The following is a 26,657-nucleotide window of genomic DNA, read 5'->3' on the forward strand; positions in this document are numbered from 1 at the left end:
GGACTCCTAGCAATACCAGTTCCCTTTCTGCTCCACTGGCCCTAGAGTTACTGACTTCCGGCATTTGCTAATCATTGAGTAATCTTAGCTTCCTCTTTCTGCTACTCCATCCTTTGTGACACTTTTGTAAATGATTATCTGTATTAAATTCCTTCTATTTGAAATACCCAGAATTGTTGCTGTTTTATTACCAGAACAATGTTTACTGTCTTGTTTACTAAACACAAATAGATTGCCATCCTTTGAACCTCTGACATAATTTTCTCATTGCCTGCCACCTGATTGCTATGTGAATGCCATGTTTCAATTTTTTTTTTAACAGCAGCACTCCACTTCCAGTCTCTTAACCCTGATACCAAAGTCAAAGACAATATAAGAAAAGAAAATTACAGGCAAATATTCCTTATAAACATGATACAAAAATCCACAACAAAACACTAGCAAGCAGCATTCAGCAGCATATTAAAAGGATTATTACGCACCACGACCAAGTGGGATTTATTCCAGGAATATAAGGATGATTCAGCATGTGAAAATTGATCAATGTAATACATCACATCAACAAAATAAAGGGAAAAATGATCATCTCAATTGATACAGAAAAAGAATTTGACAAAACTTAATACCCTTTCATGATAAAAACATTAAACAAAATAGGGATGGAAGGCAACTGTCTCCACACAATAAAAGTCATATATGAAAAACCCCAGTAAACTTCATACCTAATGGTGAAAGACTGAAAACCTTTCCTCTAAGATCAGGAACAAGACAAAGATACCTGCTTTCATCACTTCTATTGAACATAGTACTGGAAGTTCTAGCTAGAGCAATTAGGTAAGAAAAAGAAGTAAAAGGCATAAACATTGGAAAAGAAGAAGTAAAGTTATCTCTGTTTGCAGATGATATGATTTTTATATATAGAAAATCCTGAAGACTCTATAAAGAATGCTGTTAGACCTAATAAACAAATTCAGTAAAGTAGCAGCATACAAAGTCAACACACAAAAACCAGTTACATTTCAATAAATGAACAATGAACAATCTGAAAGGGAAATTAGAAAAACAATTTCATTCACAATTATATAAAAAAGAATAAAGAATACAATACTTAGGAATTAGCCAAGGAGGTGAAAGACTTGTGCAATGAAATGTACAAAACATTGCTGAAATAAATTAAAGGAGATGTAAATAGATGAAAACACATCCCACGTTCATGGATAGTAATTTTGTTAAAATGTCAGTGTTAGGGGAGCCCGGGTGGCTCATTTGGTTAAGCATCTGCCATTGGCTCAGGTCACGATCTCAGGGTCCTGGGATAGAGTCCCTCATTGGGCTCCTTGCTCAGTGGGGAGTCTGCTTCTCCCTCTACCTGCTACTCCCCCTGCTTGTGCTCTTGCTCTCTCTCTGTCAAACAAATAGGTAAAATCTTAAAATAAAATAAACCCATTTAAAAAAAAACAGAAAACAACAAGAGTTGGTGAGGATGTGGAGAAATTGGAATCCTTGTGCACTGTTGGTAGGAATGTTAAATGCTACAGCTGCTCTGAAAAACAGTTCCAGGAAAAAATAAAAGATAGAATTAGCATAAGACCCAGGAACTCCAAGTCTGGGTACACACCCCAGAGAATTGAAAACAGATATTTGTGCACTCATGTTTATAGAAGTATTATTCACAATAGCTAAAATGTGGAAGAAACCCAAGTATCTATGGGAGGATAAATGGATAAGCAAAATGTGGCATACACACATAATGGAATATTATTTAGCCTCATTAAGGAAGGAAGTCCTAAAATATGCCACCACACAGATGAACCCTGAGGACGTTATGCTAAATGAAATAAGCCAGCCACAAAAGGACAAACACTATGAGGTCACTTATATGAGATACTCAGAATAGTCAAATCATAAAGACAGAAAGTTTAACGGTGGTTTCCTGGGGCTGGGGGAAGGGAAAATAGGGAGTTATTGTTTAATATGTACAGGCATCCCCCACTTCTTGAAAGTTAAAAGGCAAAAGGTGAAAATAGCATTCAGTGTTCATTTTGCAGAAAGGTGTTTAAAGAGGCAGGATGCAACCCAGCAGCAAGAATGCCCCCACCAAGCTCTTTCCTCAGGAACTACACTCGGCATCTCAGCAGCAAGCCGTCATATCATGGGCTGTGTCTGTGAGTATCTGTACTTTATCTCAATTTATTTTGTGCATCTGTTAGTAAGATGTGTCCTAAGGTATCAGGAAAACCTGAGAGAGCTCATAAGAGTGTTACACTTAGCATAGAACTAGATGTAATTAAGAGTTTTGAGGGGTGCCTTGTTGGCTCAGTCAGTGGAGCTTGCAGCATTTGATCTCAAGGTCATGAGTTCAAGCCCCATGTTAGGCATGAAGTCAACTTTAAAAAATAAATAAAAAGGGGTGCCTGGGTGGCTCAGTGGGTTAAAGCCTCTGCCTTCAGCTCGGGTCGTGATCCCAGAGTCCTGGGATCGAGCCCTGCATCGAGCCCTGCATCGAGCTCTCTGCTTAGCAGGGAGCCTGCTTCCCTTCCTCTCTCTTTGTCTGCCTCTCTGCCTACTTGTGATCTCTGTCAGATAAATAAATAAAATCTTAAATAAATAAATAAATAAATAAATCCTTTAAAAAGGATGAGGGAGGTGCCTGTCTGGCTCAATTAGTGGAGTATGCAACTCTTGATCTTGGGGCTGAGATTTCAAGCCCCACACTGGGTATAGAAATTACTTAAAAAGGGGTGCCTGGGTGACTCAGTGGGTTAGAGCCTCTGCCTTTGGCTTGGGTCATGATCTCAGGGTCCTGGGATCAAGCCCCACATCGGGCTCTCTACTTGGTGGGGAGCCTGCTTCTCCATCCCCCTCTCTGCTCCCATCTCTGCCTGCCTCTCTGCCTACTTGTGATCTCTGTCTGTCAAATAAATAAATAAAATCTTAAAAAAAGGAAATTACTTAAAAATAAAATCTGAGAGAGTTTTGGTTATGTAGAACAAAATAAACACACTGTATATGTGTTGAACTCACATGCATCCACCATCCATACTATATACACACAGAAAAAGAATCTTGAAAAGTGCCAAAGTTACTATCGATTCTTAGTAGCAAAGGTCTCTTTTTGTCAGCATCCAGTAATGGATAAGATGTAATCTATTGCTTGAGTGGATTTATGGGTGTACAAAGTGTGGCATTCAGTTATCTTACACTTAAGAAGAAATAAATCAGTCTTTTTATGCACTGAAAAAGAAAGCACCAGATGATGGTGATGAAAGTGTTTTGAAAGTGGAATTTAGGGGCACCTGGGTGGCTCAGTTGGTTTAACATCTGACTTAGGCCCAGGTCATGATCTTGGGTCCTGGGATCAACACAAGCTGGGCTCCCTGCTTAGCAGGGAGTCTTCTTCTCCCTCTCCCTTTGCCCCTCTCCCTGCCCCACCCCCGTTCATGCTCTCTCTTTCTCTCTCTCTCTCTCCCTCTCAAATAAATAGAATTTTTTAAAAAAGAAAGTGGAATTTAAAGATAGTCATAGGTGGTTTGACTGGTTTTTGAGGCAAGGACAGTTTCCCAGCTTGAAGGTCACTGAAGATGGTGCTTCAGCTGATACTGAAGCCACCAAAAATTTCCTAGAAGAACTGAAGATGGTAGTTACAGAAGGCGATTATTTGTGTAAGCAAATGTTTAACTGACAAATGCAACGTATAGGAAAAAACTGCTGAGCAAGACATGTATTTAAATAGAAGAAAAGCAGGCTAAGGGACACAAGGCATCAAAGGACAGGTTGACCCTGATGCCTATTATTAATACCACTGATATGCTGTCCTCAGGCCTCTACTAGTGTAGCATTCAGAAAATCCTAGGGCACCTAAAGGCATTGATAAGAATACACTTTCTGTTGTGTTTTGTTCACATCGAAACAGATGTAATACCCAGGTGATGTATTTCTGAGTACATGAGTAGATACAGTAGTCCTTTTGACATATACCGTAGAGAAAATAACCTTGACAATAAGGTTGTTGCTAGGTATGCTGCTCATCCACCTGGCATTGCTGAGTATAGTGGTAACACTTGTGTTGTGTTCTTACACTGAATATGACATCACTGCTGCAACTGTATGACCTGCCTGGCAGCCACACTTAAGGCTTTGCTTACAATATGCAAAATGTGATGCATTTCATTGCAAGTGCCGCCGACAAGGAGGGCAACTCTGAAGCATCTTAATGAGAGATCTGGAGACTGCAGGATAAAATTGGCCATTGCCGACTGTGGAGATGCTAGGGACAGGCCAGCCGTCTCAATGTGACATGGCATATGGAGAAAACTGTGTCCCAAAGAGGTCAATGATTTTAAGGCCTTCAAGCCAACCATAAATATGGTGATATTGTGAAAGTTAATGAAGGTGATAAGAGCTTTTGGCATCCACTGACCGAGAGCTGACAGACGAAAAGATGATACAACCATAAGAGGAAAGGATACCACTCCAAAGTGAATGCAATAGCAAACTGCCTGAAAGTGAAGTCATCCAGGATTGGAAAGTGAAGCACATGTGAGATTTTCACTATGATTGGTAGTGCTGCAATAAATGCATAAAAATATACCTTTCATTTTGAAAGGGCATATAGGTTTAGGACGGGTTTGTAGGATGTTTTGAGTGCCTGCAAAGAATTGTAGGATACAAAAATGTGTAGGCTAAGCAGTGAAGCATACAGTCATATTTCAAGCCTTCCACATCAGCCATATCAATCACAGCAGATGACAAACCTTGACCTTTGACATCAAGGCAGACAGACAAGAAGGTGTAGATGTTAGTAATCTGCCTGCCCTGATGGATTCAGACAATGATGAGATATTCATAGATGAACCTCTTTCTCCCTCTGCTATACCCTAGGATCCTGTACCTGCCACCACCCTGACTCCAATAAATGACTTAGCCATAATCAGCCCCTCTCAGTTTCCAGTGTGCTTGCTGACTTCCCCGTTACTTCTAAGTAAAACTACACTGTACATGTATTACTTCCACCTTATACAGGCTGTGTATTTATCATATCATTCTTGCTGTTGCTATATTTTTAGTGTTATTTTAGGTTTCACATGTTATTTGGTATGATTTGGTAGGTTATTTTTTGGATCTGGGAACACTCAAAAAGTTTTCCACACAAATTAATGGTAATTGCTTCTTCGCCTTACAGTGCTTTGGTTTATGAAAGGTTTATAAGAACGTTCTACTTTCAGATAGCAGAGAAAACTGTATAGAGTTTCAGTTTTACAAGTTGAAAAGGGTTTATGGGATGGACGGTGGTGATGGTTATACCAAAATATGAATGTATTCAATGCCATTAAACAGTACATTATTTTTTCAGTTTTTGATTTTTTTTATTAAAGATTTTATTTATTTATTTGACAGAGAGAAATCACAAGTAGACAGAGAGGCAGGCAGAGAGAGAGAGAGAGGGAAGCAGGCTCCCTGTTGAGCAGAGAGCCCGATGCGGGACTCGATCCCAGGACCCTGAGATCATGACCTGAGCCGAAGGCAGCAGCTTAACCCACTGAGCCACCCAGGCACCCTCAGTTTTTTATTTTTAATAGAGGCTGTCAAAGGCCCTATAGAAACAATAGTTTTGGAAGTCAAAGGAATTGATTTGCATGAGGCAGGTGTTTCTGAGAAAACACCTAGAAAATCTATTGAAAAACAAAAAGAAAATCTCTACTGGAAGCAAGCTACAGAGTACATATCTTTTTAGAAATTTTTAAAAAAAATTTAAAATTAACATACATACATAATACATATTAATAATGTATTATTAGCCCCAAGGGTACAGGTCTGTGAATCACCAGGTTTACACACTTCACAGCACTCACCATAGTACATACCCTCCCTAATGTCCATAACCCCACCACCCTCTTCCTACCCACCCTTCCCCAGCAATCCTCAGTTTGTTTTGTGAAATTAATAGTCTCTTATGGTTTGTCTCCCTCCTGATCCCAACTTGTTTCATTTATTCTTTTCCTAATTATCAGGGAGATCATATGATAGTTGTCTTTCTGTGATTGACTTATTTTGCTAAGCATAATACCCTCTAGTTCTATCTATGTCATCGCAAATGACAAGATTTCATTTCTTTTGATGACTGCAGAGTATTCCATTGTGTGTGTGTGTGTATATATATATATATATATATATATATATACCACATCTTCTTCATCCATTCATCTGTTGATGGACAGCTAGGTTCTTTCCATAGTTTGGCTATTGTGGACATTGCTGCTATAAATATTCGGGTGCATGTGCCCCTTTGGATCACTACATTTGTATCTTTAGGGTAAATACCCAGTAGTGCAATTGCTGGGTCGTAGGGTAGCTCTATTTTCAACTTTTTGAGGAACTTCCATGCTGTTTTCCAGAGTGGTTGCACCAGCTTGCATTCCCACCAACAGTGTAGGAGGGTTCCCCTTTCTCTGCATCCTTGCCAGCATCTGTCATTTCCTAACTTGTTAGCCATTCTGACTGGTGTGAGGTGGTATCTCATTGTGGTTTTGATTTAAACAGTACATTTAAAAATGGTTAATATAGGGGCCCCTGGGTGGTTCATTTGGTTAAGTGTCTGCCTTCAGCTCACATCATGATCCCAGGGTTCTGGGATCAAGACTCACATCTGGCTCCTTGCTCAGCAGGGAGTCTGCTTCACTCTGCCTACCACTCTACCTGCTTCTGCCCATTCTCTCTCTGACAATTAAATAAATGAAAACTTAAAAAAATAAATAAAATGAATAAAATAAAATCTTAAAAATACATAAAAATAGTTAAGATGGTAAATTTCATGTTATCTGATTTTTTTAAAAAAAGATATTATTTACTTATTTGACAGAGAGAGAAAGAGCAGAAGCAGGCAGAGTAGCAGGCAGAGGGAAAGAGAGAAGCAGGCTCCCTGCTGACCAAGGAGCCCAATGTGGGACTCGATCCCAGGACCCTGGGATCATGACCTGAGCCAAAGGCAGCCACTTAATTGACTGAGCCACCCGGGAGTCTCATGTTATCTGAATTTTAATACAATAAAAAAAAAAAGAAAGTCAATTGCTTGCCTACATAGCAGCAATGAACAAGTGAAATGTGAAATTAAAAACACAGTACCCCATATCACTCGGCATCAGGGAAATACAAATCAAAACCACAATGAGATATCACCTCACACCAGTCAGAATGGCGAAAATCAACAAGTCAGGAAATGACAGATGCTGGCGAGGATGCGGAGAAAGGGGAACCCTCCTACACTGTTGGTGGGAATGCAAGCTGGTGCAACCACTCTGGAAAACAGCATGGAGATTCCTCAAAATGTTGAAAATACAACTGCCCTATGACCCAGCAATTGCACTACTGGGAATTTACCCTAAAGATACAAACGTAGTGATCCAAAGGGGCACGTGCACCTGAATGTTTATAGCAGCAATGTCCACAATAGCCAAACTATGGAAAGAACCTAGATGTCCATCAACAGATGAATGGATCAAGAAGATGTGGTATATATACACAATGGAATACTATGCAGCCATCAAAAGAAACGAAATCTTGCCATTTGCGACAACATGGATGGAACTAGAGCGTATCATGCTTAGCGAAATAAGTCAAGCGGAGAAAGACAACTATCATATGATCTCCCTGATATGAGGGAGTGGTGATGCAACATGGGGGCTTAAGTGGGTAGGAGAAGAATCCATGAAACAAGATGGGATAGGGAGGGAGACAAACCATAAGTGACTCTTAATCTCACGAAACAAACTGTGGGTTGCTGGGGGGAGGGGGGTTGGGAGAAGGGGGGAAGGTTATGGACATTGGGGAGGGTATGTGCTTTTGGGTAAATTGGAAGGGGAGATGAACCATGAGAGACTATGGACTCTGAAAAACAGTCTGAGGGGTTTGAAGTGGAGGGGGGGTGGGAGGTTGGGGTACCAGGTGGTGGGTATTATAGAGGGCACAGCTTGCATGGAGCACTTGGTGTGGTGAAAAAATAATGAATACTGTTTTTCTGAAAATAAATAAATTGGAAAAAAAAAATAAAAAAAAATAAAAACACAGTACCATTATATTACCACTCCCCAAAATGAAATACTTAGGTACAAATCTAACAAAATATGTATAATATCTTTATGAGGAAATTATAAAACTCTGATGAAAGAAATCAATGAAAACTAAATAAATGGAGAGATAGTCCATGTTCATGGACGCCACCCAGGCGTCCCTACCCAGCACAATATTATAGTAGAAGCACAAAGTCAGCGACTAACACTACTTACGACTTCCTATTAAAGGACAGTAATCAAAATGTAGTGATAATGCTGAAAGGACAGACAAAAAGATCAATGGAACAGACTAGAAACCCCAGAAATAGACCTACATGAATATGTTAAACAGATCTTTGAGAAAGGAGAAAAGGCAACACAGTCAAGAATATTTTCAACAAATGGGGACGCCTGGGTGGCTCAGTTGGTTAAGCAGCTGCCTTCGGCTCAGGTCATGATCCCAGGATCCTGGAATCGAGTCCCACATCAGGCTCCTTGCTCGGCAGGGAGCCTGCTTCTCCCTCTGCCTCTGCCTGCCTCTCTGCCTGTGCTCGCTCTCTCTCTCTCCCTCTGTCTCTGACAAATAAATAAATAAAATCTTAAAAAAAAAAAAGAGTATTTTCAACAAATGGTGCTGAAATCACTGGACATGCACATGCAAAAAAAGAGAAAAAGGATCTAGACATAGACTTTACACACTTTGCAAACATTAACTCAAAATGGATCATAAATCTAGGTGTAAAATGAAAAACTATAGATTCCTAAAAAAGTAACATAGACGGGGAGCCTGCTTCCCCCCTCTCTCTGCTTGCCTCTCTGCTTACTTGTGATCTCTCTCTCTGCCAAATAAATAAGTAAATAATCATAAAAAAAAGGGGGGGGAGCGCCTGGGTTGCTCAGTGGATCAAGCATCTGCATTTGGCTCAGGTCATGATCTTAGGGTCCTGGGATCAAATCCCACATCTGGCTCTCTGCTTGGTGGGGAGTCTGCCCCCCCCCCACTGCCTGCCTCTTTGCCTACTTGTAATCTGTCTCTCTCTCTCTGCCAAATAAATAAATAAATAATCTTTAAAAAATAACATAGAAAATCCAGGTGATCTTGGGTATGGCAATAACTTTTTAGATACAACACTAAAGACACCGTTCATGAAAGAAATAATTATAAGCTGTATTTCATTAAAATAAAAAATTTCTGCTCTTTGAAAGACAACATCAAGAGAAAAGGAAGACAAGTCATATACTGGGAGAAATATTTGCAAAAGACATATCTGATTAAAAGGATGTTACTCAAAATGCACAAAGAACCCTTAAATTCAACAATAAGAAATGAACACCTGATTAAAAATTGGGAAAAGGACATGAACAGACACTTCACCAAAGAAGATAAATATAGGGCAAGTAAGGATATGAAAAATATTCCACATCATATGTCATAAGGGAATTGGAAATTAAAACAGCAATTAGATACAACTATAAACCTATTAGAATGGCCAAAATTCAGAACACTGTCAACACCAAATGCCAATGTGGAGCAATGGGAATTTTCATTCATTGCTGATTGGAATGCAAAATGGTATGGCCACTTTGGAAGACACTTTGGCATATTTTTATAGAGTTAAACACTGTATTCTTAACATACAATCCAGCAATTGCACTCCTTGGTATTTACTCAAATGACTTGAAAACTTATGTGCACACAAAAACCTGCACACAGATGTTTATAGCAGCTTTATTCATAACTGCCAGAACCTGGAAGTAACCAAGGTGTCCTTCAGTAGGTGAGTGGATAAATAAACTGTGGTACACCCAGACATGGACTATTTTTGAGGGGTAAAAATAAATGAGCTATCAAGTCATGAGAAGACATGAAGAAAACTTAAGTGCATATCACTAATCTGAAAAGGCTACAAACTGTATGATTTCAACTATGTGACATTGTGAAAAAGCAAAACTGGGCAAACAATAAAAAGATCAGGGTTTACTAGGGGTTAGGAGGGAAGGAGGGATGAATAGAGTGATCACAGAGGATTTTTAGGACAGTGAATCTATTCTGCATGAGACTATTAATGTAAATTTATGTCATTATTCATTTGTCAAATTCATAGAATTTACAACACCAAGAGTGAACACCAGTGTAAACTGTGAATTTTGAGTGATAGTGATGTGTCAGATGGGTTCACTGTAACAAGTGTACCACTCTGGTGTGGGATGTTGATAGTAGGGGAGGCCGTTCATGTGTGAGAACAGGGGTTATATGGGAACTCTGTACTTCATGTTCAATTTTTTAGTGAACCTAAAACTGCTGTAAAAAGCAAAGTCTACTTAAAAAAATAAAACATTTTTCAGAATAGTAATTCCAGCATCACTGTGATATATAGAATCACAGTGGATTGTGATAGAATGGTGGATGTGAAGCTTGGAAGATATAGGATAATCAGCACATCCTCCTTGTAGACAATACAAGAAAACTAGAACAATTTAATTTTTTAAATTTATTTTTTATTTATTTTCAGCATAACAGTATTCATTATTTTTTCACCACACCCAGTGCTCCATGCAATCCGTGCCCTCTATAATACCCACCACCTGATACCCCAACCTCCCACCCCCCCGCCACTTCATTCCCCTCAGATTGTATTTAAGAGTCCATAGTCTCTCATGATTCACCTCCCCTTCCAATTTCCCTCAACTCCCTTCTCCTTTCTAACTCCCATGTCCTCCATACTATTTGTTATGCTCCACAAATAAGTGAAACCATATGATAATTGACTCTCTCTGCTTGACTTATTTCCCTCAGCATAATCTCTTCCAGTCCCGTCCATGTTGCTACAAAAGTTGGGTATTCATCCTTTCTGATGGAGGCATAATACTCCATAGTGTATATGGACCACATCTTCCTTATCCATTCGTCCGTTGAAGGGCATCTTGCTTTTTCCACAGTTTGGCGACCGTGGCCATTGCTGCTATAAACACTGGGGTACAGATGGCCCTTCTTTTCACGACATCTGTATCTTTGGGGTAAATACCCAGGAGTGCAATTGCAGGGTCATAGGGAAGTTCTATTTTTAATTTCTTGAGGAATCTCCAAAGAGGCTGCACCAACTTGCATTCCCACCAACAGTGTAAGAGGGTTCCCCGTTCTCCACATCCCCTCCAACACATGGTGTTTCCTGTCTTGCTAATTTTGGTCATTCTAACTAGTGTAAGGTGATATCTCAATGTGGTTTTAATTTGAATTTCCCTGAGGGCTAGTGATGATGAACATTTTTTCATGTGTCTGATAGCCATTTGTATGTCTTCATTGGAGAAGTGTCTGTTCATATCTTTTGCCCATTTTTTGATATGATTGTTTTGTGTGTGTTGAGTTTGAGGAGTTCTTTATAGATCCTGGATATCAACCTTTTGTCTGTACTGTCATTTGCAAATATCTTCTCCCATTCCGTGGGTTGCCTCTTTGTTTTTTGACTGTTTCCTTTGCTGTGCAGAAGCTTTTGATTTTGATGAAGTCCCAAAAGTTTATTTTCGCTTTTGTTTCCTTTGCCTTTGGAGACATATCTTTTTTTTTTTTTTTAAGATTTTATTTATTTATTTGTCAGAGAGAGAGGGAGAGAGAGCAAGCACAGGCAGACAGAGAGGCAGGCAGAGGCAGAGGAAGAAGCAGGCTCCCTGCCGAGCAAGGAGCCCTATGTGGGACTCGATCCCAGGACGCCGGGATCATGACCCGAGCCGAAGGCAGCTGCTCAACCAACTGAGCCACCCAGGCGTCCCCCTTTGGAGACATATCTTGAAAGAAGTTGCTGTGGCTGATATCGGAGAGATTACTGCCTATGTTCTCCTGTAGGATTCTGATGGATTCCTGTCTCACGTTGACGTCTTTTATCCATTTTGAGTTTATCTTTGTGTACAGTGTAAGGGAATGGTCGAGTTTCATTCTTCTACATATAGCTGTCCAGTTTTCCCAGCACCACTTATTGAAGAGACTGTCTTTTTTCCACTGTACATTTTTCCCTGTTTTGTCGAAGATTATTTGACCATAGACTTGAGGGTCCATATCTGGGCTCTCTACTCTGTTCCACTGGTCTATGTGTCTGTTTTTATGCCAGTACCATGCTGTCTTGGTGATCACAGCTTTGTAACAAAGCTTGAAATCAGGTAACGTGATGCCCCCAGTTTTATTTTTGTTTTTCAACATTTCCTTAGCGATTTGGGGGTCTCTTCTGATTCCATACAAATTTTTGGATTATTTGCTCCAGCTCTTTGAAGAATACCAGTGGAATTTTGATCAGAATGGCATTAAAAGTATAGATTGCTCTAGGCAGTATAGACATTTTAACAATGTTTATTCTTCCAATCCAAGAGCATGGAATGGTTTTCCATCTTTTTGTGTCTTCTTCAATTTCTTTCATGAGTGTTCTGTAGTTCCTCGAGTACAGGTCCTTTACCTCTTTGGGTAGGTTTATTCCCAGGTATCTTATGGTTCTTGGTGCTATAGTAAATGGAATTGATTCTCTAATTTCCCTTTCTGTATTTTCATTGTTAGTGTATAAGAAAGCCACTGATTTCTGTACATTGACTTTGTATCCTGCCACGTTGCTGAATTGCTGTATGAGTTCTAGTAGTTTGGGGGTGGAATCTTTTGGGTTTTCCATATAAAGAATCATGTCATCTGCGAAGAGAGAGAGTTTGACATCTTCATTGTCAATTTGGATACCTTTTATTTCTCTTTGTTGTCTGATCAATTTAATTTTAATCATTGACCTCCCAATGTATAGGTTATTGTTTTGATGTGTTTTCATTCTATCTTAATAGTTATTAAACTCCCAGAAGATTTTAGTATTGTTTTTTACTGCCAATGATCATGCAAGATTTTTACCTATTCTCCACTTCATTCTTTCTTACATCTCAGACTTTCCATCAAGAATCTTTGTTCTTTTGCCTGACATACATCTTTTAGAATTTTCCTTAATGAGACCCCAATGATTGTAAACTCTCCTGAGATTTTGTTTCTGTTTGATTTGAAAATATTGTATTTTGCCCTCATTATTGAGATGAATTTTCACTGGTCATACCATTCTTAGTGGAAATTATTTTCTTTCATCATACTGAGATACCATCTATTGTCTTCTGGCTTTTATTGCCATTGAGAAGTCAGCTCAATCTTATGCAGCTCCTTTGAAGGCAATCTGTTTCTCTGATTCTTTTCATCTAATTTTATTTTTATTGTGGTAAAATTTACATAGACAGGACTTATATGTTGTAGATCAAAGAGTAGGGTTTTTGTTTTGTTTTGTTTTTGTTTTTTTGGTCAAAGAGTTTTGATAAATGCATACACCAGGTAACCCACACTCTGGATGATTTTAAGATCTTCTGTTTTTCTTTAGTGTTATTCAGTTTTACTTTGATATGTCTGTGAATAGATTTTTTTTCATCTATTCTGCTTGAAATTCATTAGGCCTTTTGAATCTGTAGATTTGTATCTTTCATTAGTTCTGGAAAATCCTCAAGTGTTACTGTTGCTTCATTCTCTTTTTCTCCTTCTTGAGCTCCAATTAGTTATATTTCCCACTTTACTCTCTGTATGTCTTATTGTCTCTTTCATATTCCTCTCATTATTGCTTTGTATTTCAGCCTGAATAACTTCTTCCAGTCTATTTTCTTGTTCATTAATTCTATTTACAGGTGAATCCAAACTGCTTTTTGAGGTTTTTTTGTTTGTTTGTTTTTTGGTTTTTTTAAAGATTTTATTTATTTATTTGACAGACAGAGATCACAAGTAGGCAGACAGGCAGGCAGAGTGAGAGGGAAGCAGGCTCCCTGCTGAGCAGAGAGTCAGACCCGGGGCTCCATCCAGGATCCTGGGATCATGACCTGAGCCACAGGCAGGGGCCCAAAACACTGAGCCACCCAGCGCCCCTTGAGGTTTTTTTTTTTTTTTTTAATTTTTTCTTTTTTTATAATTCCCTTCTTCCTTCCTTCCTTCCAACACTTTATTTATTTATTTGACATGGTGGGGGGGAGGAGAGAGCAAGCACAAGCCAGGGGAGTGGCAGGCAGAGGGAGAAGCAGGCTCCCTGCTGAACAAGGAACCCGATGTGGGGCTCAGTCCAGGACCCTGGGTTCATGACCTGACCGAAGGCAGCTGCTTAACCAATTGAGCCACCCAGGTGCCTGCTTTTTGAGTTTTTTAAAAGAAAATTTAAATGAAAAATTTAAAATACAATCAAAAGTAAAGTAAAAGGAGTCTCCATGTACTTATCATCCTGCTTCAATTATTATAAAATATGGTCAATTTATTTCATGTCTCCCCCCACCATTTTTCTCAGACTCCCACAGAATTATTTTAATGCAAATGCTAGACATTATACCATTTCATTGGTAAGTACATGAGTATGTATCTCGAAGAGATAAGGACAATTTTTTTTTTTTACAAAATCATAACATCTGCTATGGTGAGTGCTGTGAAATGTGTAAACTTGGCAATTCACAGACCTGTACTCCTGGGGCTAATAATACATTATATGTTAATAAAAAAATAAAAAGTTAAAAAAATCATAACATCATTATTGCATCCAACAAATTAGCAATTATACCTTGCTATTATATAATATCCAACAAGTGTCCAAATTTTCCTAATGAGTTCATAAAAGTTTTTCTATAGATAATTTGATTCAGAACACAAAGTCTATATTACATTTGGTTGATATATTTCTTTTTATTATTTTTTAAATTATTTTTTAATTTTTTAAATTTTTAAAATATATTTCTTTTTTTAAAAAGATTTATTCATTTACTAGACAGAGAGAGAGCCAGAGATGTATGATCAGGGAGGAAGGCAGAGGGAGAAAATCTCAAGCAGACTCCCTGCTGAGTGTGGAGTCCAACATGGTGCTCAGTCTCATCACCCTGAGATCATGACCTTAATCAAAACCAAGAGTCAGACACTTAACCAACTGAGACACCCAGGCCCCTTAGTTGATATATTTCTTAAGCCTCTTTTATCCCATAACAGTTCTCCCCTCTCCCCATTTTTCCTTGCATGTATTTGTTGAAGAAACTGAGGCACTGATTCTATTTTATTACTGGTTATATTCCTAATGGTGTTGTTTAATATAATCTCCTACTTCTTATACTTCCTGTAAGCTGATAGTTATATTTACAGTTTTGGGGTTTTTTTGCAAGAATCCTTCCTAGATAATGCTCTGTGGTTCCTATTGTATCCCATTAAGAAAGCACATAATGTTTTATTGTTTCTCTTTTCATGATGTTGTTATCAGTGTATGCACATGGTATGGGCTTGATTCACCTATAAGCTTCTTACATAATATTTCTGAAAGTCATTAATGACTATTGCCTAAATTAATTCATTAGAACTGCAACGTAATGACAGTTTATTATTCCTTCTGCATTTATTAGCTGGAATTCTTCTATGAAGAATAATTGCTTCTTAAAACTACTAATCTATTCAATTTTTAATGTAAAACTTTGCCTTTTCATTTCTAGAAACTCTATTTTAAATGTTAGATCATTCTGTTTTCTGACGTACTTTCAGTGTTCTCTTTTATTTCCTTTAGTAAGCATGATTATTTCATAATATGTGTCAGACAATTACAATATCTATAGTCCTTAGGACATTTTTCCATTGCCTTCTACCTTACAGTTTGGTTGAATTCGTAAACCTAATGCTGTTCTGATTTTTTAAAAATATTTTATTTATTTATTTAAGAGAAAGAGCACGAGATGGGGGGGAAGGACAGAGGGATAAGTAGACTCCCTGATGAGGGCAGAGTCCAATGTGGGGCTTGATTCACAAACCCTGAGATCATGACCTGAGCTGAAGTCAGATGCTTAACTGACTGAGCCACGCAGGTGCCCCATTCTGATTTTTTTAAAGATTTTATTTACCTACTCAACAGAGAGAGAAATCACAAGTAGGCAGAGAGGCAGTCAGAGAGAGGGGGAAGGAAGCTCCCTGCTGAGCAGAGAGCCCAATGCAGGGCTTGATCCCAGGGCCCTGAGATCATGAACTGAGCCGAAGGCAGATGCTTAACCTACTGAGACACTCAGGCAAACCACCCTGTTCTAATTTTGATCCTTGTATGCAACTTGTTCTTTCTCTTTGGAAGCTTTTAGAATTATTTCTCTGTGTCCAGTGTTTAGAAATTCTATAATGATGTGTCTTGGTGTGATTTGTTTTGCTGAATAGTGATTTGTCTTGTCTTGTCTGATTTGTTTTGCTGGATAGTGTGCCCTTATAATTTAGAGTCTCAGTTGTTCATTTCAGGGGTATACTTTTGAATAACTGATTTAATTGTTTCTTCCCTTCTGATTCTTTGTCTTTCTACAACTCCCATTATTCAGATATTCAACCTTCTGGGCTGATCCTCTAATTTTTATTGATTTCCTTAAGTAGAGGAAATTTGTTTTCAATTTTACTCCCCATTCTTTCAATTGAATTTTTGTTTCTGCTATCATAGTTTTGATTTCCAAGAGCTCTTTTTGCTTATCTTCATAGTAATTACATTTTTAAAATAATTTTTTCTTTTTTATTAACATATAATGTATTATTAGCCCCAGGGGTACAGGTCTATGAATCACCAGGTCATAGTAATTACTTTTTAAAATAGCTTCCTGTTGTTATTTTGTGGATATAATATATTATTTCTCTGAGGATATTAATGATGGATTTTTTTGGTTTGTCTTATTTTTAAGTTTTTCTCCCTTGCACTTTCTTTTTTAAGATTTTATTTATTTATTTGAGAGTGAGAGTGCACAGAAGGAGAGGGAGAAGCAGACTCCTGCTGAGCAAAGAGCCCCATGTGGGGCCTGATCCCAGGACCCAGAGATCATGACCTGAGGCAAGGCAGACACTTAACCAACTGAGCCACCCAGGACCCCTCTACCTTGTAATTTCTGTTTCTTCTAAATTGCTTTTTTTTCGGGGTGTCTGGGTGGCTCAGTGGGTTAAAGCCTCTGCCTTCAGCTCAGGTCATGATCTCTGGGTCCTGGGATCCAGCCCCGCATCAGGCTCTCTGCTGGACAAGGAGCCTGCTTCCTCCTTTCTCTCTGTCTGTCTCTCTGCCTACTTGTGAGCTCTGTCAAAATAAGTAAAATCTTAAATTGCTTTTTTTTTCTTGTCTGCTTGGTTTCTTTCTTGTATATTAAAGGATTTCCTTAAATGTCTAATGATCCTTGGCTGCCTGCTTTTATTTTAGAGTGGGGACAGTAAAAAGTTGGTAAGACCTATGAGAGCTGGGACATGCAGGCCAAGGGCCTAACTGTAGGATTCTTTCGTCTATTTCGTTAAGAGAACCCTGATGAAAGTATCTTTGGGATTTGTCTTTTGGACTGGTCACATTCCCCAGAGGAGTTTTTCCAAAAGTATATTCATGCTCTTTGTTTATCTTTGTTTAGGAATAAATTTCTCGGGTTTGCTAAGCCTTTTACCATTCCTCCATTTGTTTTCTAGCTTCTAAAATAGCTGCTGTTGTCTCCTTTCCCTTTCTGGGCCTGGAGGATAATATTTGCCCCCCACCCCAACCCCAATCTTTAACTGGAAGCCACTGTTATTTCTTTAGGGTAATTTTTTGGAAGACAAGTCTAGGATCGTGTAGAAAGGTTTTGACACTGATTACCAGATTGCCCTAAAGCTGTATGCATATGTGAAAAGAGGAATGTTTTTACATAATTGTTTTGCAACAAGTATTAAGTAACTTTCATGGGTTTTGCGTGCATTCACCCATTGGCTTCTCACCCATTGGCTTCAATCCTCCACCTGGCGGAAGCAGTCTACAATGCAAGAAACGTCTAAAAAAGAGAGAGAGAGGGAGAGAGAGAGAGAGAGGGAGAGAGAGAGAGGGAGAGAGAGAGAGAGAGAGAGAGAGACGCGCACGACAGTAGGGCGAAGAGAGAAAATTTACTTCAAAGGGCCAGCGCATTAGCCCGCGCCTCTCTGGCTACCGGAGAGGCCGGGAGGGGGTCTGATCTCGTCGATAATTGGTTGGCCTCTCTGACCAATCACGAGCAGCAAGCGATTTTGCTTGCCATCGTGGTCCGCCTCCCCCTGGGCTTCGTGACCATGTTTACAAATGGGAACAGAGTAGGTGAGAGGGATAGACTGTCCAGCCAATGAGACCCTGCGGCGTTCATGGGCGGGGTGAGGCCGCTGCCAGGTTTAGGGCGGAAGGAGCTGCTCTGGGTAAGAAGGTGAACGAAAGATGGCGGCGGAAACGCTGCTGTCCAGTCTGTTGTGGCTGCTGCTTCTGGGGATCCTATTACCCGCAAGTCTGACTGGCGGTGTCGGCAGCCTGAATCTAGAGGAGCTGAGTGAGATGCGTTATGGGATCGAGATCCTGCCATTGCCTGTCATGGGAGGGCAGGTGAGGAGGCGTGGAGTGGCCAGGGTCTGGGGCAAGGGAAAGAGGGAAAAGGTGGAGGAAGAAGGGCAGCTGTGGAGTCTGCAGCGGTAGCCTAAGATGAATCGGGAAGAGTAGGTAGGAGTTTTACGACGTCTCTTAAGGCTCATTGATTGAGACCCATTCCCCTGGGGCTAGGGACTGGGAGGGGTGGGGCTTCCCGCTGTCAGCTTCAGTTCCTGATCAGAGCACCCAGACTCCGCCCCGCGAGAAGTGGGAGGGCTCTCTCCCCTCACCCGCCAAACACAGCTGGAGGACTGGTGGCTCATTCTGACTTGACTGGGCTCTTCCCCAGGATCCGAAGAGGGGTCTCGTTGTTCTCTCTAATCCCAGCCTCTCTTTGCCTCCCTGCCCACCCCCCCCATCCTCCCTTCTTTCCCAGAGCCAAGCTTCCGACGTGGTGATTGTCTCCTCTAAGTACAAACAGCGCTATGAATGTCGCCTGCCAGCTGGAGCTATTCACTTCCAGCGTGAAAGGGAGGAGGAGGCACCTGCTTACCGAGGGCCTGGGATCCCTGAGTTGTTGAGCCCAATGAAAGATGCTCCTTGCCTGCTGAAGGTGAAAGGGGTTGGAGGGGGTGGAATGAGGGCTTGGGAGCTGGCTATCTATCTGGGAGCCAGAGTGCCCATGAATGAAGAGGGATTGAGAGGACCTCGGGAGAGTTAAGAAGGCCATTAGGGGAGCAGACATATCGTACAGACAGGAAAGAAGCAAAGAATCTTGCAACCACTGATGACACTTTGCTGAATGTAGAGGAGGGTTAGGATAGAAGATTGTAGAGTAATAGTTAAGCTAAGACTGAGGTGCCTGAGGAGAGTCAGTGTGGGTAGTAAGGACACTGTCTTAGAGATGCCTTCCTGGTAAAGTCACCCCCTGCCCCTGTCACTCTCTGCCCAGTATCCTATTTTGTTTTCATCATAGCATTTTTCATGATCTGAAATCATCTTACCAACTGAATCATCAGTTCATTTAATTTTGCTCTGTAATGTGAGTCCATGAGGTCAGAGAATTTATCTTGTTCATGGCTGTATCCCCAGTGGCTAGAACAGCACAAGGAATGTTGTAGAAGTTCAATTAGTATTTGAATATTCTGTATTTTCCTGGTCTGAGTGCTTCAAGGATATCACGATTTCTTATCTTTATGGAAGGCAAAGAGGATTAAAAAAAATTTTTTTAGAAAGGGAGTGGAAAGACTACAGGTATAAAACATACCCTAGAGGTATTTCTCCAGTCACAGAAGGAAAGCAGCCCTTGCTCCTCTCTGAGAATCTGGAGAATGGAGTGCGGAAGTAGGCGGGAGGAGAAGTAGTTGAGAGGTTATGTGTTTTGGAGCCAGGAGAGATTCAGGTTCCAAGTAGAGACATCTGCACTCTATCCTCTTGATTGTTCATTTTTTATTGGCAGACCAAGGACTGGTGGACGTATGAATTCTGTTATGGACGCCACATTCAGCAGTACCACATGGAAGGTGACTCACGCCTACATTTTCCCTAAGCCCTCAGCACCACGTCATGGAAGGTGACCTGCCCTCCCAGTCCCCTTCCCTCTTGGTCCTCTTAGAAGGGAGTAATGGTGCTTCACTGTGATTTCTCTTGTAGATTCAGAGATCAAAGGTGAAGTCCTCTATCTCGGCTATTACCAATCAGCCTTCGACTGGGATGATGAGACAGCCAAGGTGGCAGGGGTCTGGGATTGGGAGAGAATGGGGTCCTGGCTGTAGACTAAGCCCTGATCAGAAGGGGAGGGGTGGAATTAGCTGACATATTGCTTGGGGCTTGGTGGCCATTAGGACAAAGTGCCATTCTTCCTCTTTGCGGTCTTTCTTCTGCCCCCACCCTCCTTCTTAATGTCCTCCCCAGGCCTCCAAGCAGCATCGCCTGAAACGCTACCACAGCCAGACCTATGGCAATGGGTCCAAGTGCGACCTCAACGGGAGGCCACGGGAGGCTGAGGTTCGGGTGAGTCTCAGGAGGGAAGTTGACAATTTAGATTCTAAGGGAGGAGGGCAGGGTTGCATGTTAGACTCCAGAAGGTCTCCTTCAGACCCAAAACTCTTAAGTTTAAGACTCCTTTTCCAGCTGGTAGCTGGATAGTCTGAGGCACTTAAAGTCAACACTTCCCAAATCCTTCCCTCGGATCCCCTAGCCACACCTGTTTGTTTTTTTCCATGTTTCTTCTCTTATCACCTAAGCGTCATTTCTGACTCTTCCTTTCTTCATGGAAGGACTTGTCAGTGAGGTGGTACTGGTGTAGGCACCGGGCTCTGCTCTGGGCACACAGTGGTCAGCAAACATGCAGCCCCTGCCCTCAGTCTAGACAGGAAGACATGTTAAGACATGTAGTTACAGAAATGTCTGTAACTACAAACTGAGGAGCAGTGTGAAGGAAAGGATTCTAGTTTTCTCAGAATAAATGACAAAGCCTGTTCATTCTCTGTTTAGATTTCTCTGACCACTTTCTTCTTTCCTGTGCTTGGCACCTTCATCTCTCACCTGCATCACTGCCAGCAGCCTCTTAACAGCTGTTCCTGATCTAGTGGCCCTGAATTGAATTCAGGCAAGCAGGTGGATGTATGATGGGAAAGATTCTTCAGGTGCTTCTAATGTGTATTCACAAACATAACCACCTACAGAGAACAGAATTACACACCTGACCACACACGAATTACCTTTCTGTAATACAGATTTTCACATGCAGTTGTGTTCTGGTAGTTGTTGAAGACTCTGGTCACCAGGATAGAGTTGGGGGTGGGGAGGTAGGGAGCCTTGATTTGTCAGGTTTGCCAATATCTGTGGTATAAATATTCCTACCATGGCCAAATTCATGCTGTCACTCTGAGGTCAACCATCTTGCAACATTCTTTTTTTTTTTTTAAAAGATTTTATTTATTTGTCAGAGAGAGAGGGAGAGAGAGTGAGCACAGGCAGACAGAGAGGCAGGCAGAGGCAGAGGGAGAAGCAGGCTCCCTGCCGAGCAAGGAGCCCGATGTGGGACTCGATCCCAGGACACTGGGATCATGACCTGAGCCGAAGGCAGCTGCCTAACCAACTGAGCCACCCAGGCGTCCCCATCTTGCAACATTCTTGAACATTTACCAGTTGGCCTTTGTGAACTGGTGTGAGTTGACTCCTGTAACACCTCTATGGCAAGTGTCACTTCTCTGTCCAGTCTTGGGAAACCTTCAGTGATTCTTCCTTGCACAAAGGCTAACATCCAAATACTTGAGCAAGACTGGGGTGGCCGTGGAGGTGGTGGGAAGACCTCAGATTCTGGATATATTTTGAAGGTGGAGCCAATAAGATTTGCTGATGGATTAGATATGGGGTGGAGTCAAGTATGACTCCAGGATTTTTAGTTTGAGCAGCTGGAACAATGCAACTGTCATTTACTAAAATGGGAAGGAATGGGTTTGGAGGGGAAAGCAGGTAGGTGTTAGACATATAAAAGTCAAAATGATATCAACCTTCAGTGGTGATGCCAGTTGGTAGTTGGCTCTGTGATTCTGGAGTTCAGGGATGAGGTCTGGGCTGGAGATATAAATACTCATTGTGCTTCTGCCCCGCTGGCCTTCTTTCTGTTCTGTGAATCAATGGGTCTTGTTGTTTCCTCTGCCTAAAGCTGTCTTCCTCCAGATCTGCAGGTGCTTGGTTCCATCCCCTCATTAAGGTTATATATCTCTGTGACACCTGCACAGGGATCCCTAAAGTAGGCACACAGAACACACCCATCCTTCTGCCCCCTTGCTGGTAAACACCTACAGTGTTTTATATTCTTTTTTTTTTATTTTTTAAAAAAGATTTTATTTATTTATTTTTCAGTTAGAGGTCACAAGTAGGCAGAGAGGCAGGCAGAGAGAGAAGGGGAAGCAGGCTCCCTGCTAAGCAGAGAGCCCGACTCGGGGCTCGATCCCAGGACCCTGGGATCATGACCTGAGCCGAAGGCAGAGGCTTTAACCCACTGAGCCACCCAGGCGCCCCAGTGTTTTATATTCTTGAAAGCATGTATCATTTCCTGAAGTTATCTCATTTGTTTGAGTTTAATATCTCTCTCAGTCTTCCCAACTGGAATAAGCTCCAGGAAGGCAGGGACTTTTCTTTTTTAAATTTTTTCGTCTGTCTTATTTTCTGCTATATCCTTGGTGCCTGGAACGGTGCCTGGCACCAAGAAGGTGCCCAGAAATTATTTGTTGAACAAGTGATAAGGCAGTTCAAATGTCATTTATCTCATGTGAACTTTCTTGGCTAATCCTGATGGTTTCTTCAGCATTTTAAAAAAATATTTTATTTATTTAATAGAGAGAGTGACAGCTAGAGAGGGAACACAAGCAGGGGGAGTGGGAGAGGGAGAAGCAGGCCTCCCACTGAGCTGGGAGCCTGATGTGGGGCTCGATCCCAGGACTCTGGGATCATGACCTGAGCCTGAGGCAGATGTTTAACTGACTGAGCCACCCAGGCGCCTCTAGTCAGCATTTCATATACATATATCTATGTCCACATATATTCATGGCTTAATCTATTTGGGCTGCTAAAAGAAAATACTGCTAAAAGAAAATACTATCAGCAGAAATTTTTTTTCTTAGTTCTGGAACCTGGAAGTCAGAGATCGGTGTGCCACTGTGGTGGGGTGAGGGCCCTCTTTCAGGTTGTAGACTTGTTGTTTATTCTCACAGGTGAAAGGGGCTAGGGAACTCTTTTATAAGAGCATTAATCCCATTCGTGAAGGTTCCACCCTTATAACCCAAGCACTTCCCAAAGGTTTTACTTCCTAATACCATTTCATTGGGCATAGATGTTTAGGGGGACATAAACATTCAGACCATACAACTCACAAGCATTTACACACCTATATAACCTATTATAGCACTTATTTTATATTATTGTTTTAAAGTAGGCTCCATTCCCAGCATGGAGCCCAGTGTGGGGCTTGAACTCACAACCCTGAGATCAAGGCTTGAGTTGAGATCAGGAGTGAGATGCTTAAATGAGCCACCCACGCTCCCCTCTTTCTTTATTATTATTTGTAGCTTCAGTAGGCTAAGAACCAAGGGCAAAGGCTGCATTTTCCTCTCATCTATTGAACAGATGTCTTGTGCCAAGCACTGTAATAGAAACTGGGGATAAAATGGTGACTGAGAGACCTAGTCCTGCTCTCAGGAGACAGACATTAAATAAACAGCCTCAACAAGCACTGAGTGGTGAAGTAAATATCATAGGAGGCCACACAGTAAAGGAAATGGCCAAGTCTAGGTAAAGGGGAAGCTTTCTGGAGAATGTAACCTTTGAACTGAGAGTTGAAGGCTGAGGAGTTAGTCTAGCAGTGGTAGAGGAGTGGGAGAGGGAAGGGGGCATTGAAGGTGGAAGGTATGGTAGGTGCCAAAGGCCTGGAGGCAAGGGGCAATTGATTCCTATTCACGGTGACTGGAAAGAATTGCAGGCAGGGAGTGTGGGAGGTGAGGCTAAGCAAATGTTAGGGGACAGTTTATATGTCAGAAAACTCTGACTTTCTGTAGCTATGTTGAGGAGTTTGGACAATCTGAGAACCAAGGGGTAAACCAGGGAAATATTTGAAGCAGAATGATGACATATCCAATTTTGGTTTGGAAAGCTCACTCTGGCTGGAGTGTAGCAAATGGTTGGAGGCCAGTTAGGAGGTGGTTGCAGCAATCCAGGTGAGAAAAGAAGGTGGCCCAGGAATGAAGAAATGTGAACTCCAGAGGAGATTTAGAGGACAGAGTCAATAGAGTAGGATTCGTGGGTTTCTGGCTTGTGCAACTGGATGGTGGTTCCTGTTACTGAGTTAGGTATAGTAGAAAGAGGATAGGTCTGGTGAAGGAAAAGGATGGTTCTGGTGTTGAGTATGATGATTTTGGTGGCTGAAGACTCAAGAGATTTCTGAGGAGGCTGTTGTATCTGTGGGTCTGGATCACAGGAGACAGATCCAAATTAAACCCAGGGGGTTGGGAGTCATCAACATATTGGCTATAATTGGAGTCAGGGTCTGGGTAAAATCCTCCCAAAGAAACAGTAAATAGTGAAAAAAGTGGAACAGAATGTTAAGGAAGCCATTGTTGAAAGCATGGGCAGAAGGGGGGCTCTGCCGAGAAGAAGGGGTCACAAAGGAGATACAGCGATGCAACCCAAGGAGGGACTGGTCCATGGAAACAGTTGCATCTGAACCTTCAGGGAAGAGAATTAAAAACTGCTTGTAGGTGATCATGGGAATTTTAATAAAAGCAAAGTATGCATGCACAAGGAAATGAAAATTCAGACCATTGGCATGGGAACCAGATGAAAAGTTTAAGTCCTCTACTCCCAGAGTCATTGGTGATCTTTGCTACAGCAGTTGGTGATCTTTGCTACATAGCAGAGGTCATTGGTGATCTTTGTTACAGCAGTTTCAGGTGAAGATGTGGAAGAAGTCTGGGTGTGAAGGGGAAGTGAAAGGCGAGCCCTAGTTAGAGGGATTATGAGGTTGGGGAGAGTGGTACTTTGTTTTAAGTACCACTTAAAGATGGGAGCATATGTAAATGCTGTTGGGTGGACCTGGCAGAAAGGAGAGACTGAGTCACAGGAGAATGATGGGGAAGAGAATGTGGGCAGGGCTGGGATAGGGAACACAGGAGCAGTTACCCTGAGCGTATGTAGGGTCGTCACAGAAATGACTTGTTTGGGAGTCTGGAGGTTTTAGTGGCAGACAGTTGAGGGCATTCCTGTTTGGCTGTTTCTCATTTTTTAGTTCTTATATCCTGATAGACCACCCAAGTTCATTGCCTTCGTGATTGAGTAAACCTCCCCCCTCCAGGCCAACCACTGTGAAATTCAGTCTTCCCAATGTCTCCTGGGTAGGAGTAGTGTGCATGGTGTTGGTAAAAGTGCTGTCCCGGTGGAGTTTGGGAATGACTAGACACCTTGAATTAAACAAATTTGAATCCCCATCTCAATTCTTATGTTAAGATTTCACAGAGACCTAAGATGTTTCCTTTTCTAATTTCTAACTATGAAACATTTCAAACTTAACAGAAAATAATGTCCTAGAGACCCATATATCCACTGCCAAGGGAAACAGATGTTAACAGTTTGCCATCAGAAAGGAACAAAATGCTAATGATACAGTTAAAGCCCTCCCTTTCATTTCTTTCCTCTCCCTCCTTGCCAGAAACAACCACAACCATCCCTATGCGTGCTTTGTACTTTTATTAGTTGTACACATATCATAGACAATACATATTGTTTTGTATTTTAAAATTATACGTTAGTGATATAAACTTGCTTTTTCACTAATCAATGTTTGCTGTTCTGTGGCATGACATGGAGATCTAGTTCAATGATTTTGATGGCTGTGTTGTGTTTCATTGTTTACTTACTAGCCCTCTACTAAGGAATGGTTGGATTTCAACTCAAATGCTCTTACACACAGTGCTGCAATGTAGGTCATTGTGAGTGTGCAAGAGTTTGTCCGAGGTAAAAACCTAGAAGTAGAATAACTGAGTTATAACGGAATGCATATTTTATTGGTGAGTTTGGTGCATTGCCCATTTTTTTAATGTCTTTTTAATATGTAGGTATTCATTTATTTTTATTATTTTTTTAGGTTATGGCAAAATGGATAGGGAAGTTACCATTTTAACAATTTTTAGGTGTACAATTCAGTGGCATTAACAATGTTGTACACATATTACCACTATTTACGTAACTTTTTCATCATCCCAAACTCTATACCCATTAAGAAATAATTCTGCATTTCTCCCCCTTCCCCACTCTCTGTTCTGCTTTCTGTCTCTATGAATTTGCTTGTTCTGGGTACCTCATATAAGTAGAATCACACAATATTAGCCCTTTTGTGTGTGTCTGGCTTATTTCACTGAGCGTAATGTTTTCAAAGTTCATCCATGTTGTGGTATGTATCAGAATCTTATTTCTTTTTATAGCATATTCCTTTTGTGGAACATTTGGTAATATTCCATTGTATGTGTATATGGTATTTAGCCTATCTGTGGATATTTTGGTGCTTCCACCTTTTGGCTATTGTGAATAATGTTGCAATGAACATTGGTGTATAAGCATGTGTTTTGAGTCCCTGCTCGAAATTCTTTTTGGGTATATACCTAGGACAGAAATATACCTCATGGTAATTATTTGTGTAGCTTTTTAAGGAATTGCCAAATTGTTTTTCACAGCAGCTGCACTATACGTTCCC

The 26,657-nt window shown here is 41.0% G+C and overlaps 1 protein-coding gene across 4 annotated transcripts in view; it reads left to right on the forward strand.

Moving 5' to 3' along the window:
- The first annotated feature begins 18,238 nt into the window (after nt 1-18,238).
- OS9 (OS9 endoplasmic reticulum lectin) overlaps nt 18,239-26,657 on the forward strand; it is a 32,789-nt gene continuing 24,370 nt past the window's right edge. For all 4 annotated transcript variants that reach the window (XM_044226750.1, XM_044226752.1, XM_044226751.1 and 1 more), the window contains exons 1-5: nt 18,239-18,424; nt 18,843-19,019; nt 19,866-19,929; nt 20,060-20,136; nt 20,321-20,419. In XM_044226750.1, coding sequence (XP_044082685.1) covers nt 18,263-18,424; nt 18,843-19,019; nt 19,866-19,929; nt 20,060-20,136; nt 20,321-20,419 — 579 coding nt within the window. In that variant the 5' untranslated portion in view covers nt 18,239-18,262. The remainder of the gene's footprint in view (nt 18,425-18,842; nt 19,020-19,865; nt 19,930-20,059; nt 20,137-20,320; nt 20,420-26,657) is intronic.

Source organism: Neovison vison, chromosome 12 (assembly GCF_020171115.1).
Source record: "Neovison vison isolate M4711 chromosome 12, ASM_NN_V1, whole genome shotgun sequence".
NCBI classification, from domain to species: Eukaryota; Metazoa; Chordata; class Mammalia; order Carnivora; family Mustelidae; genus Neogale; species Neogale vison.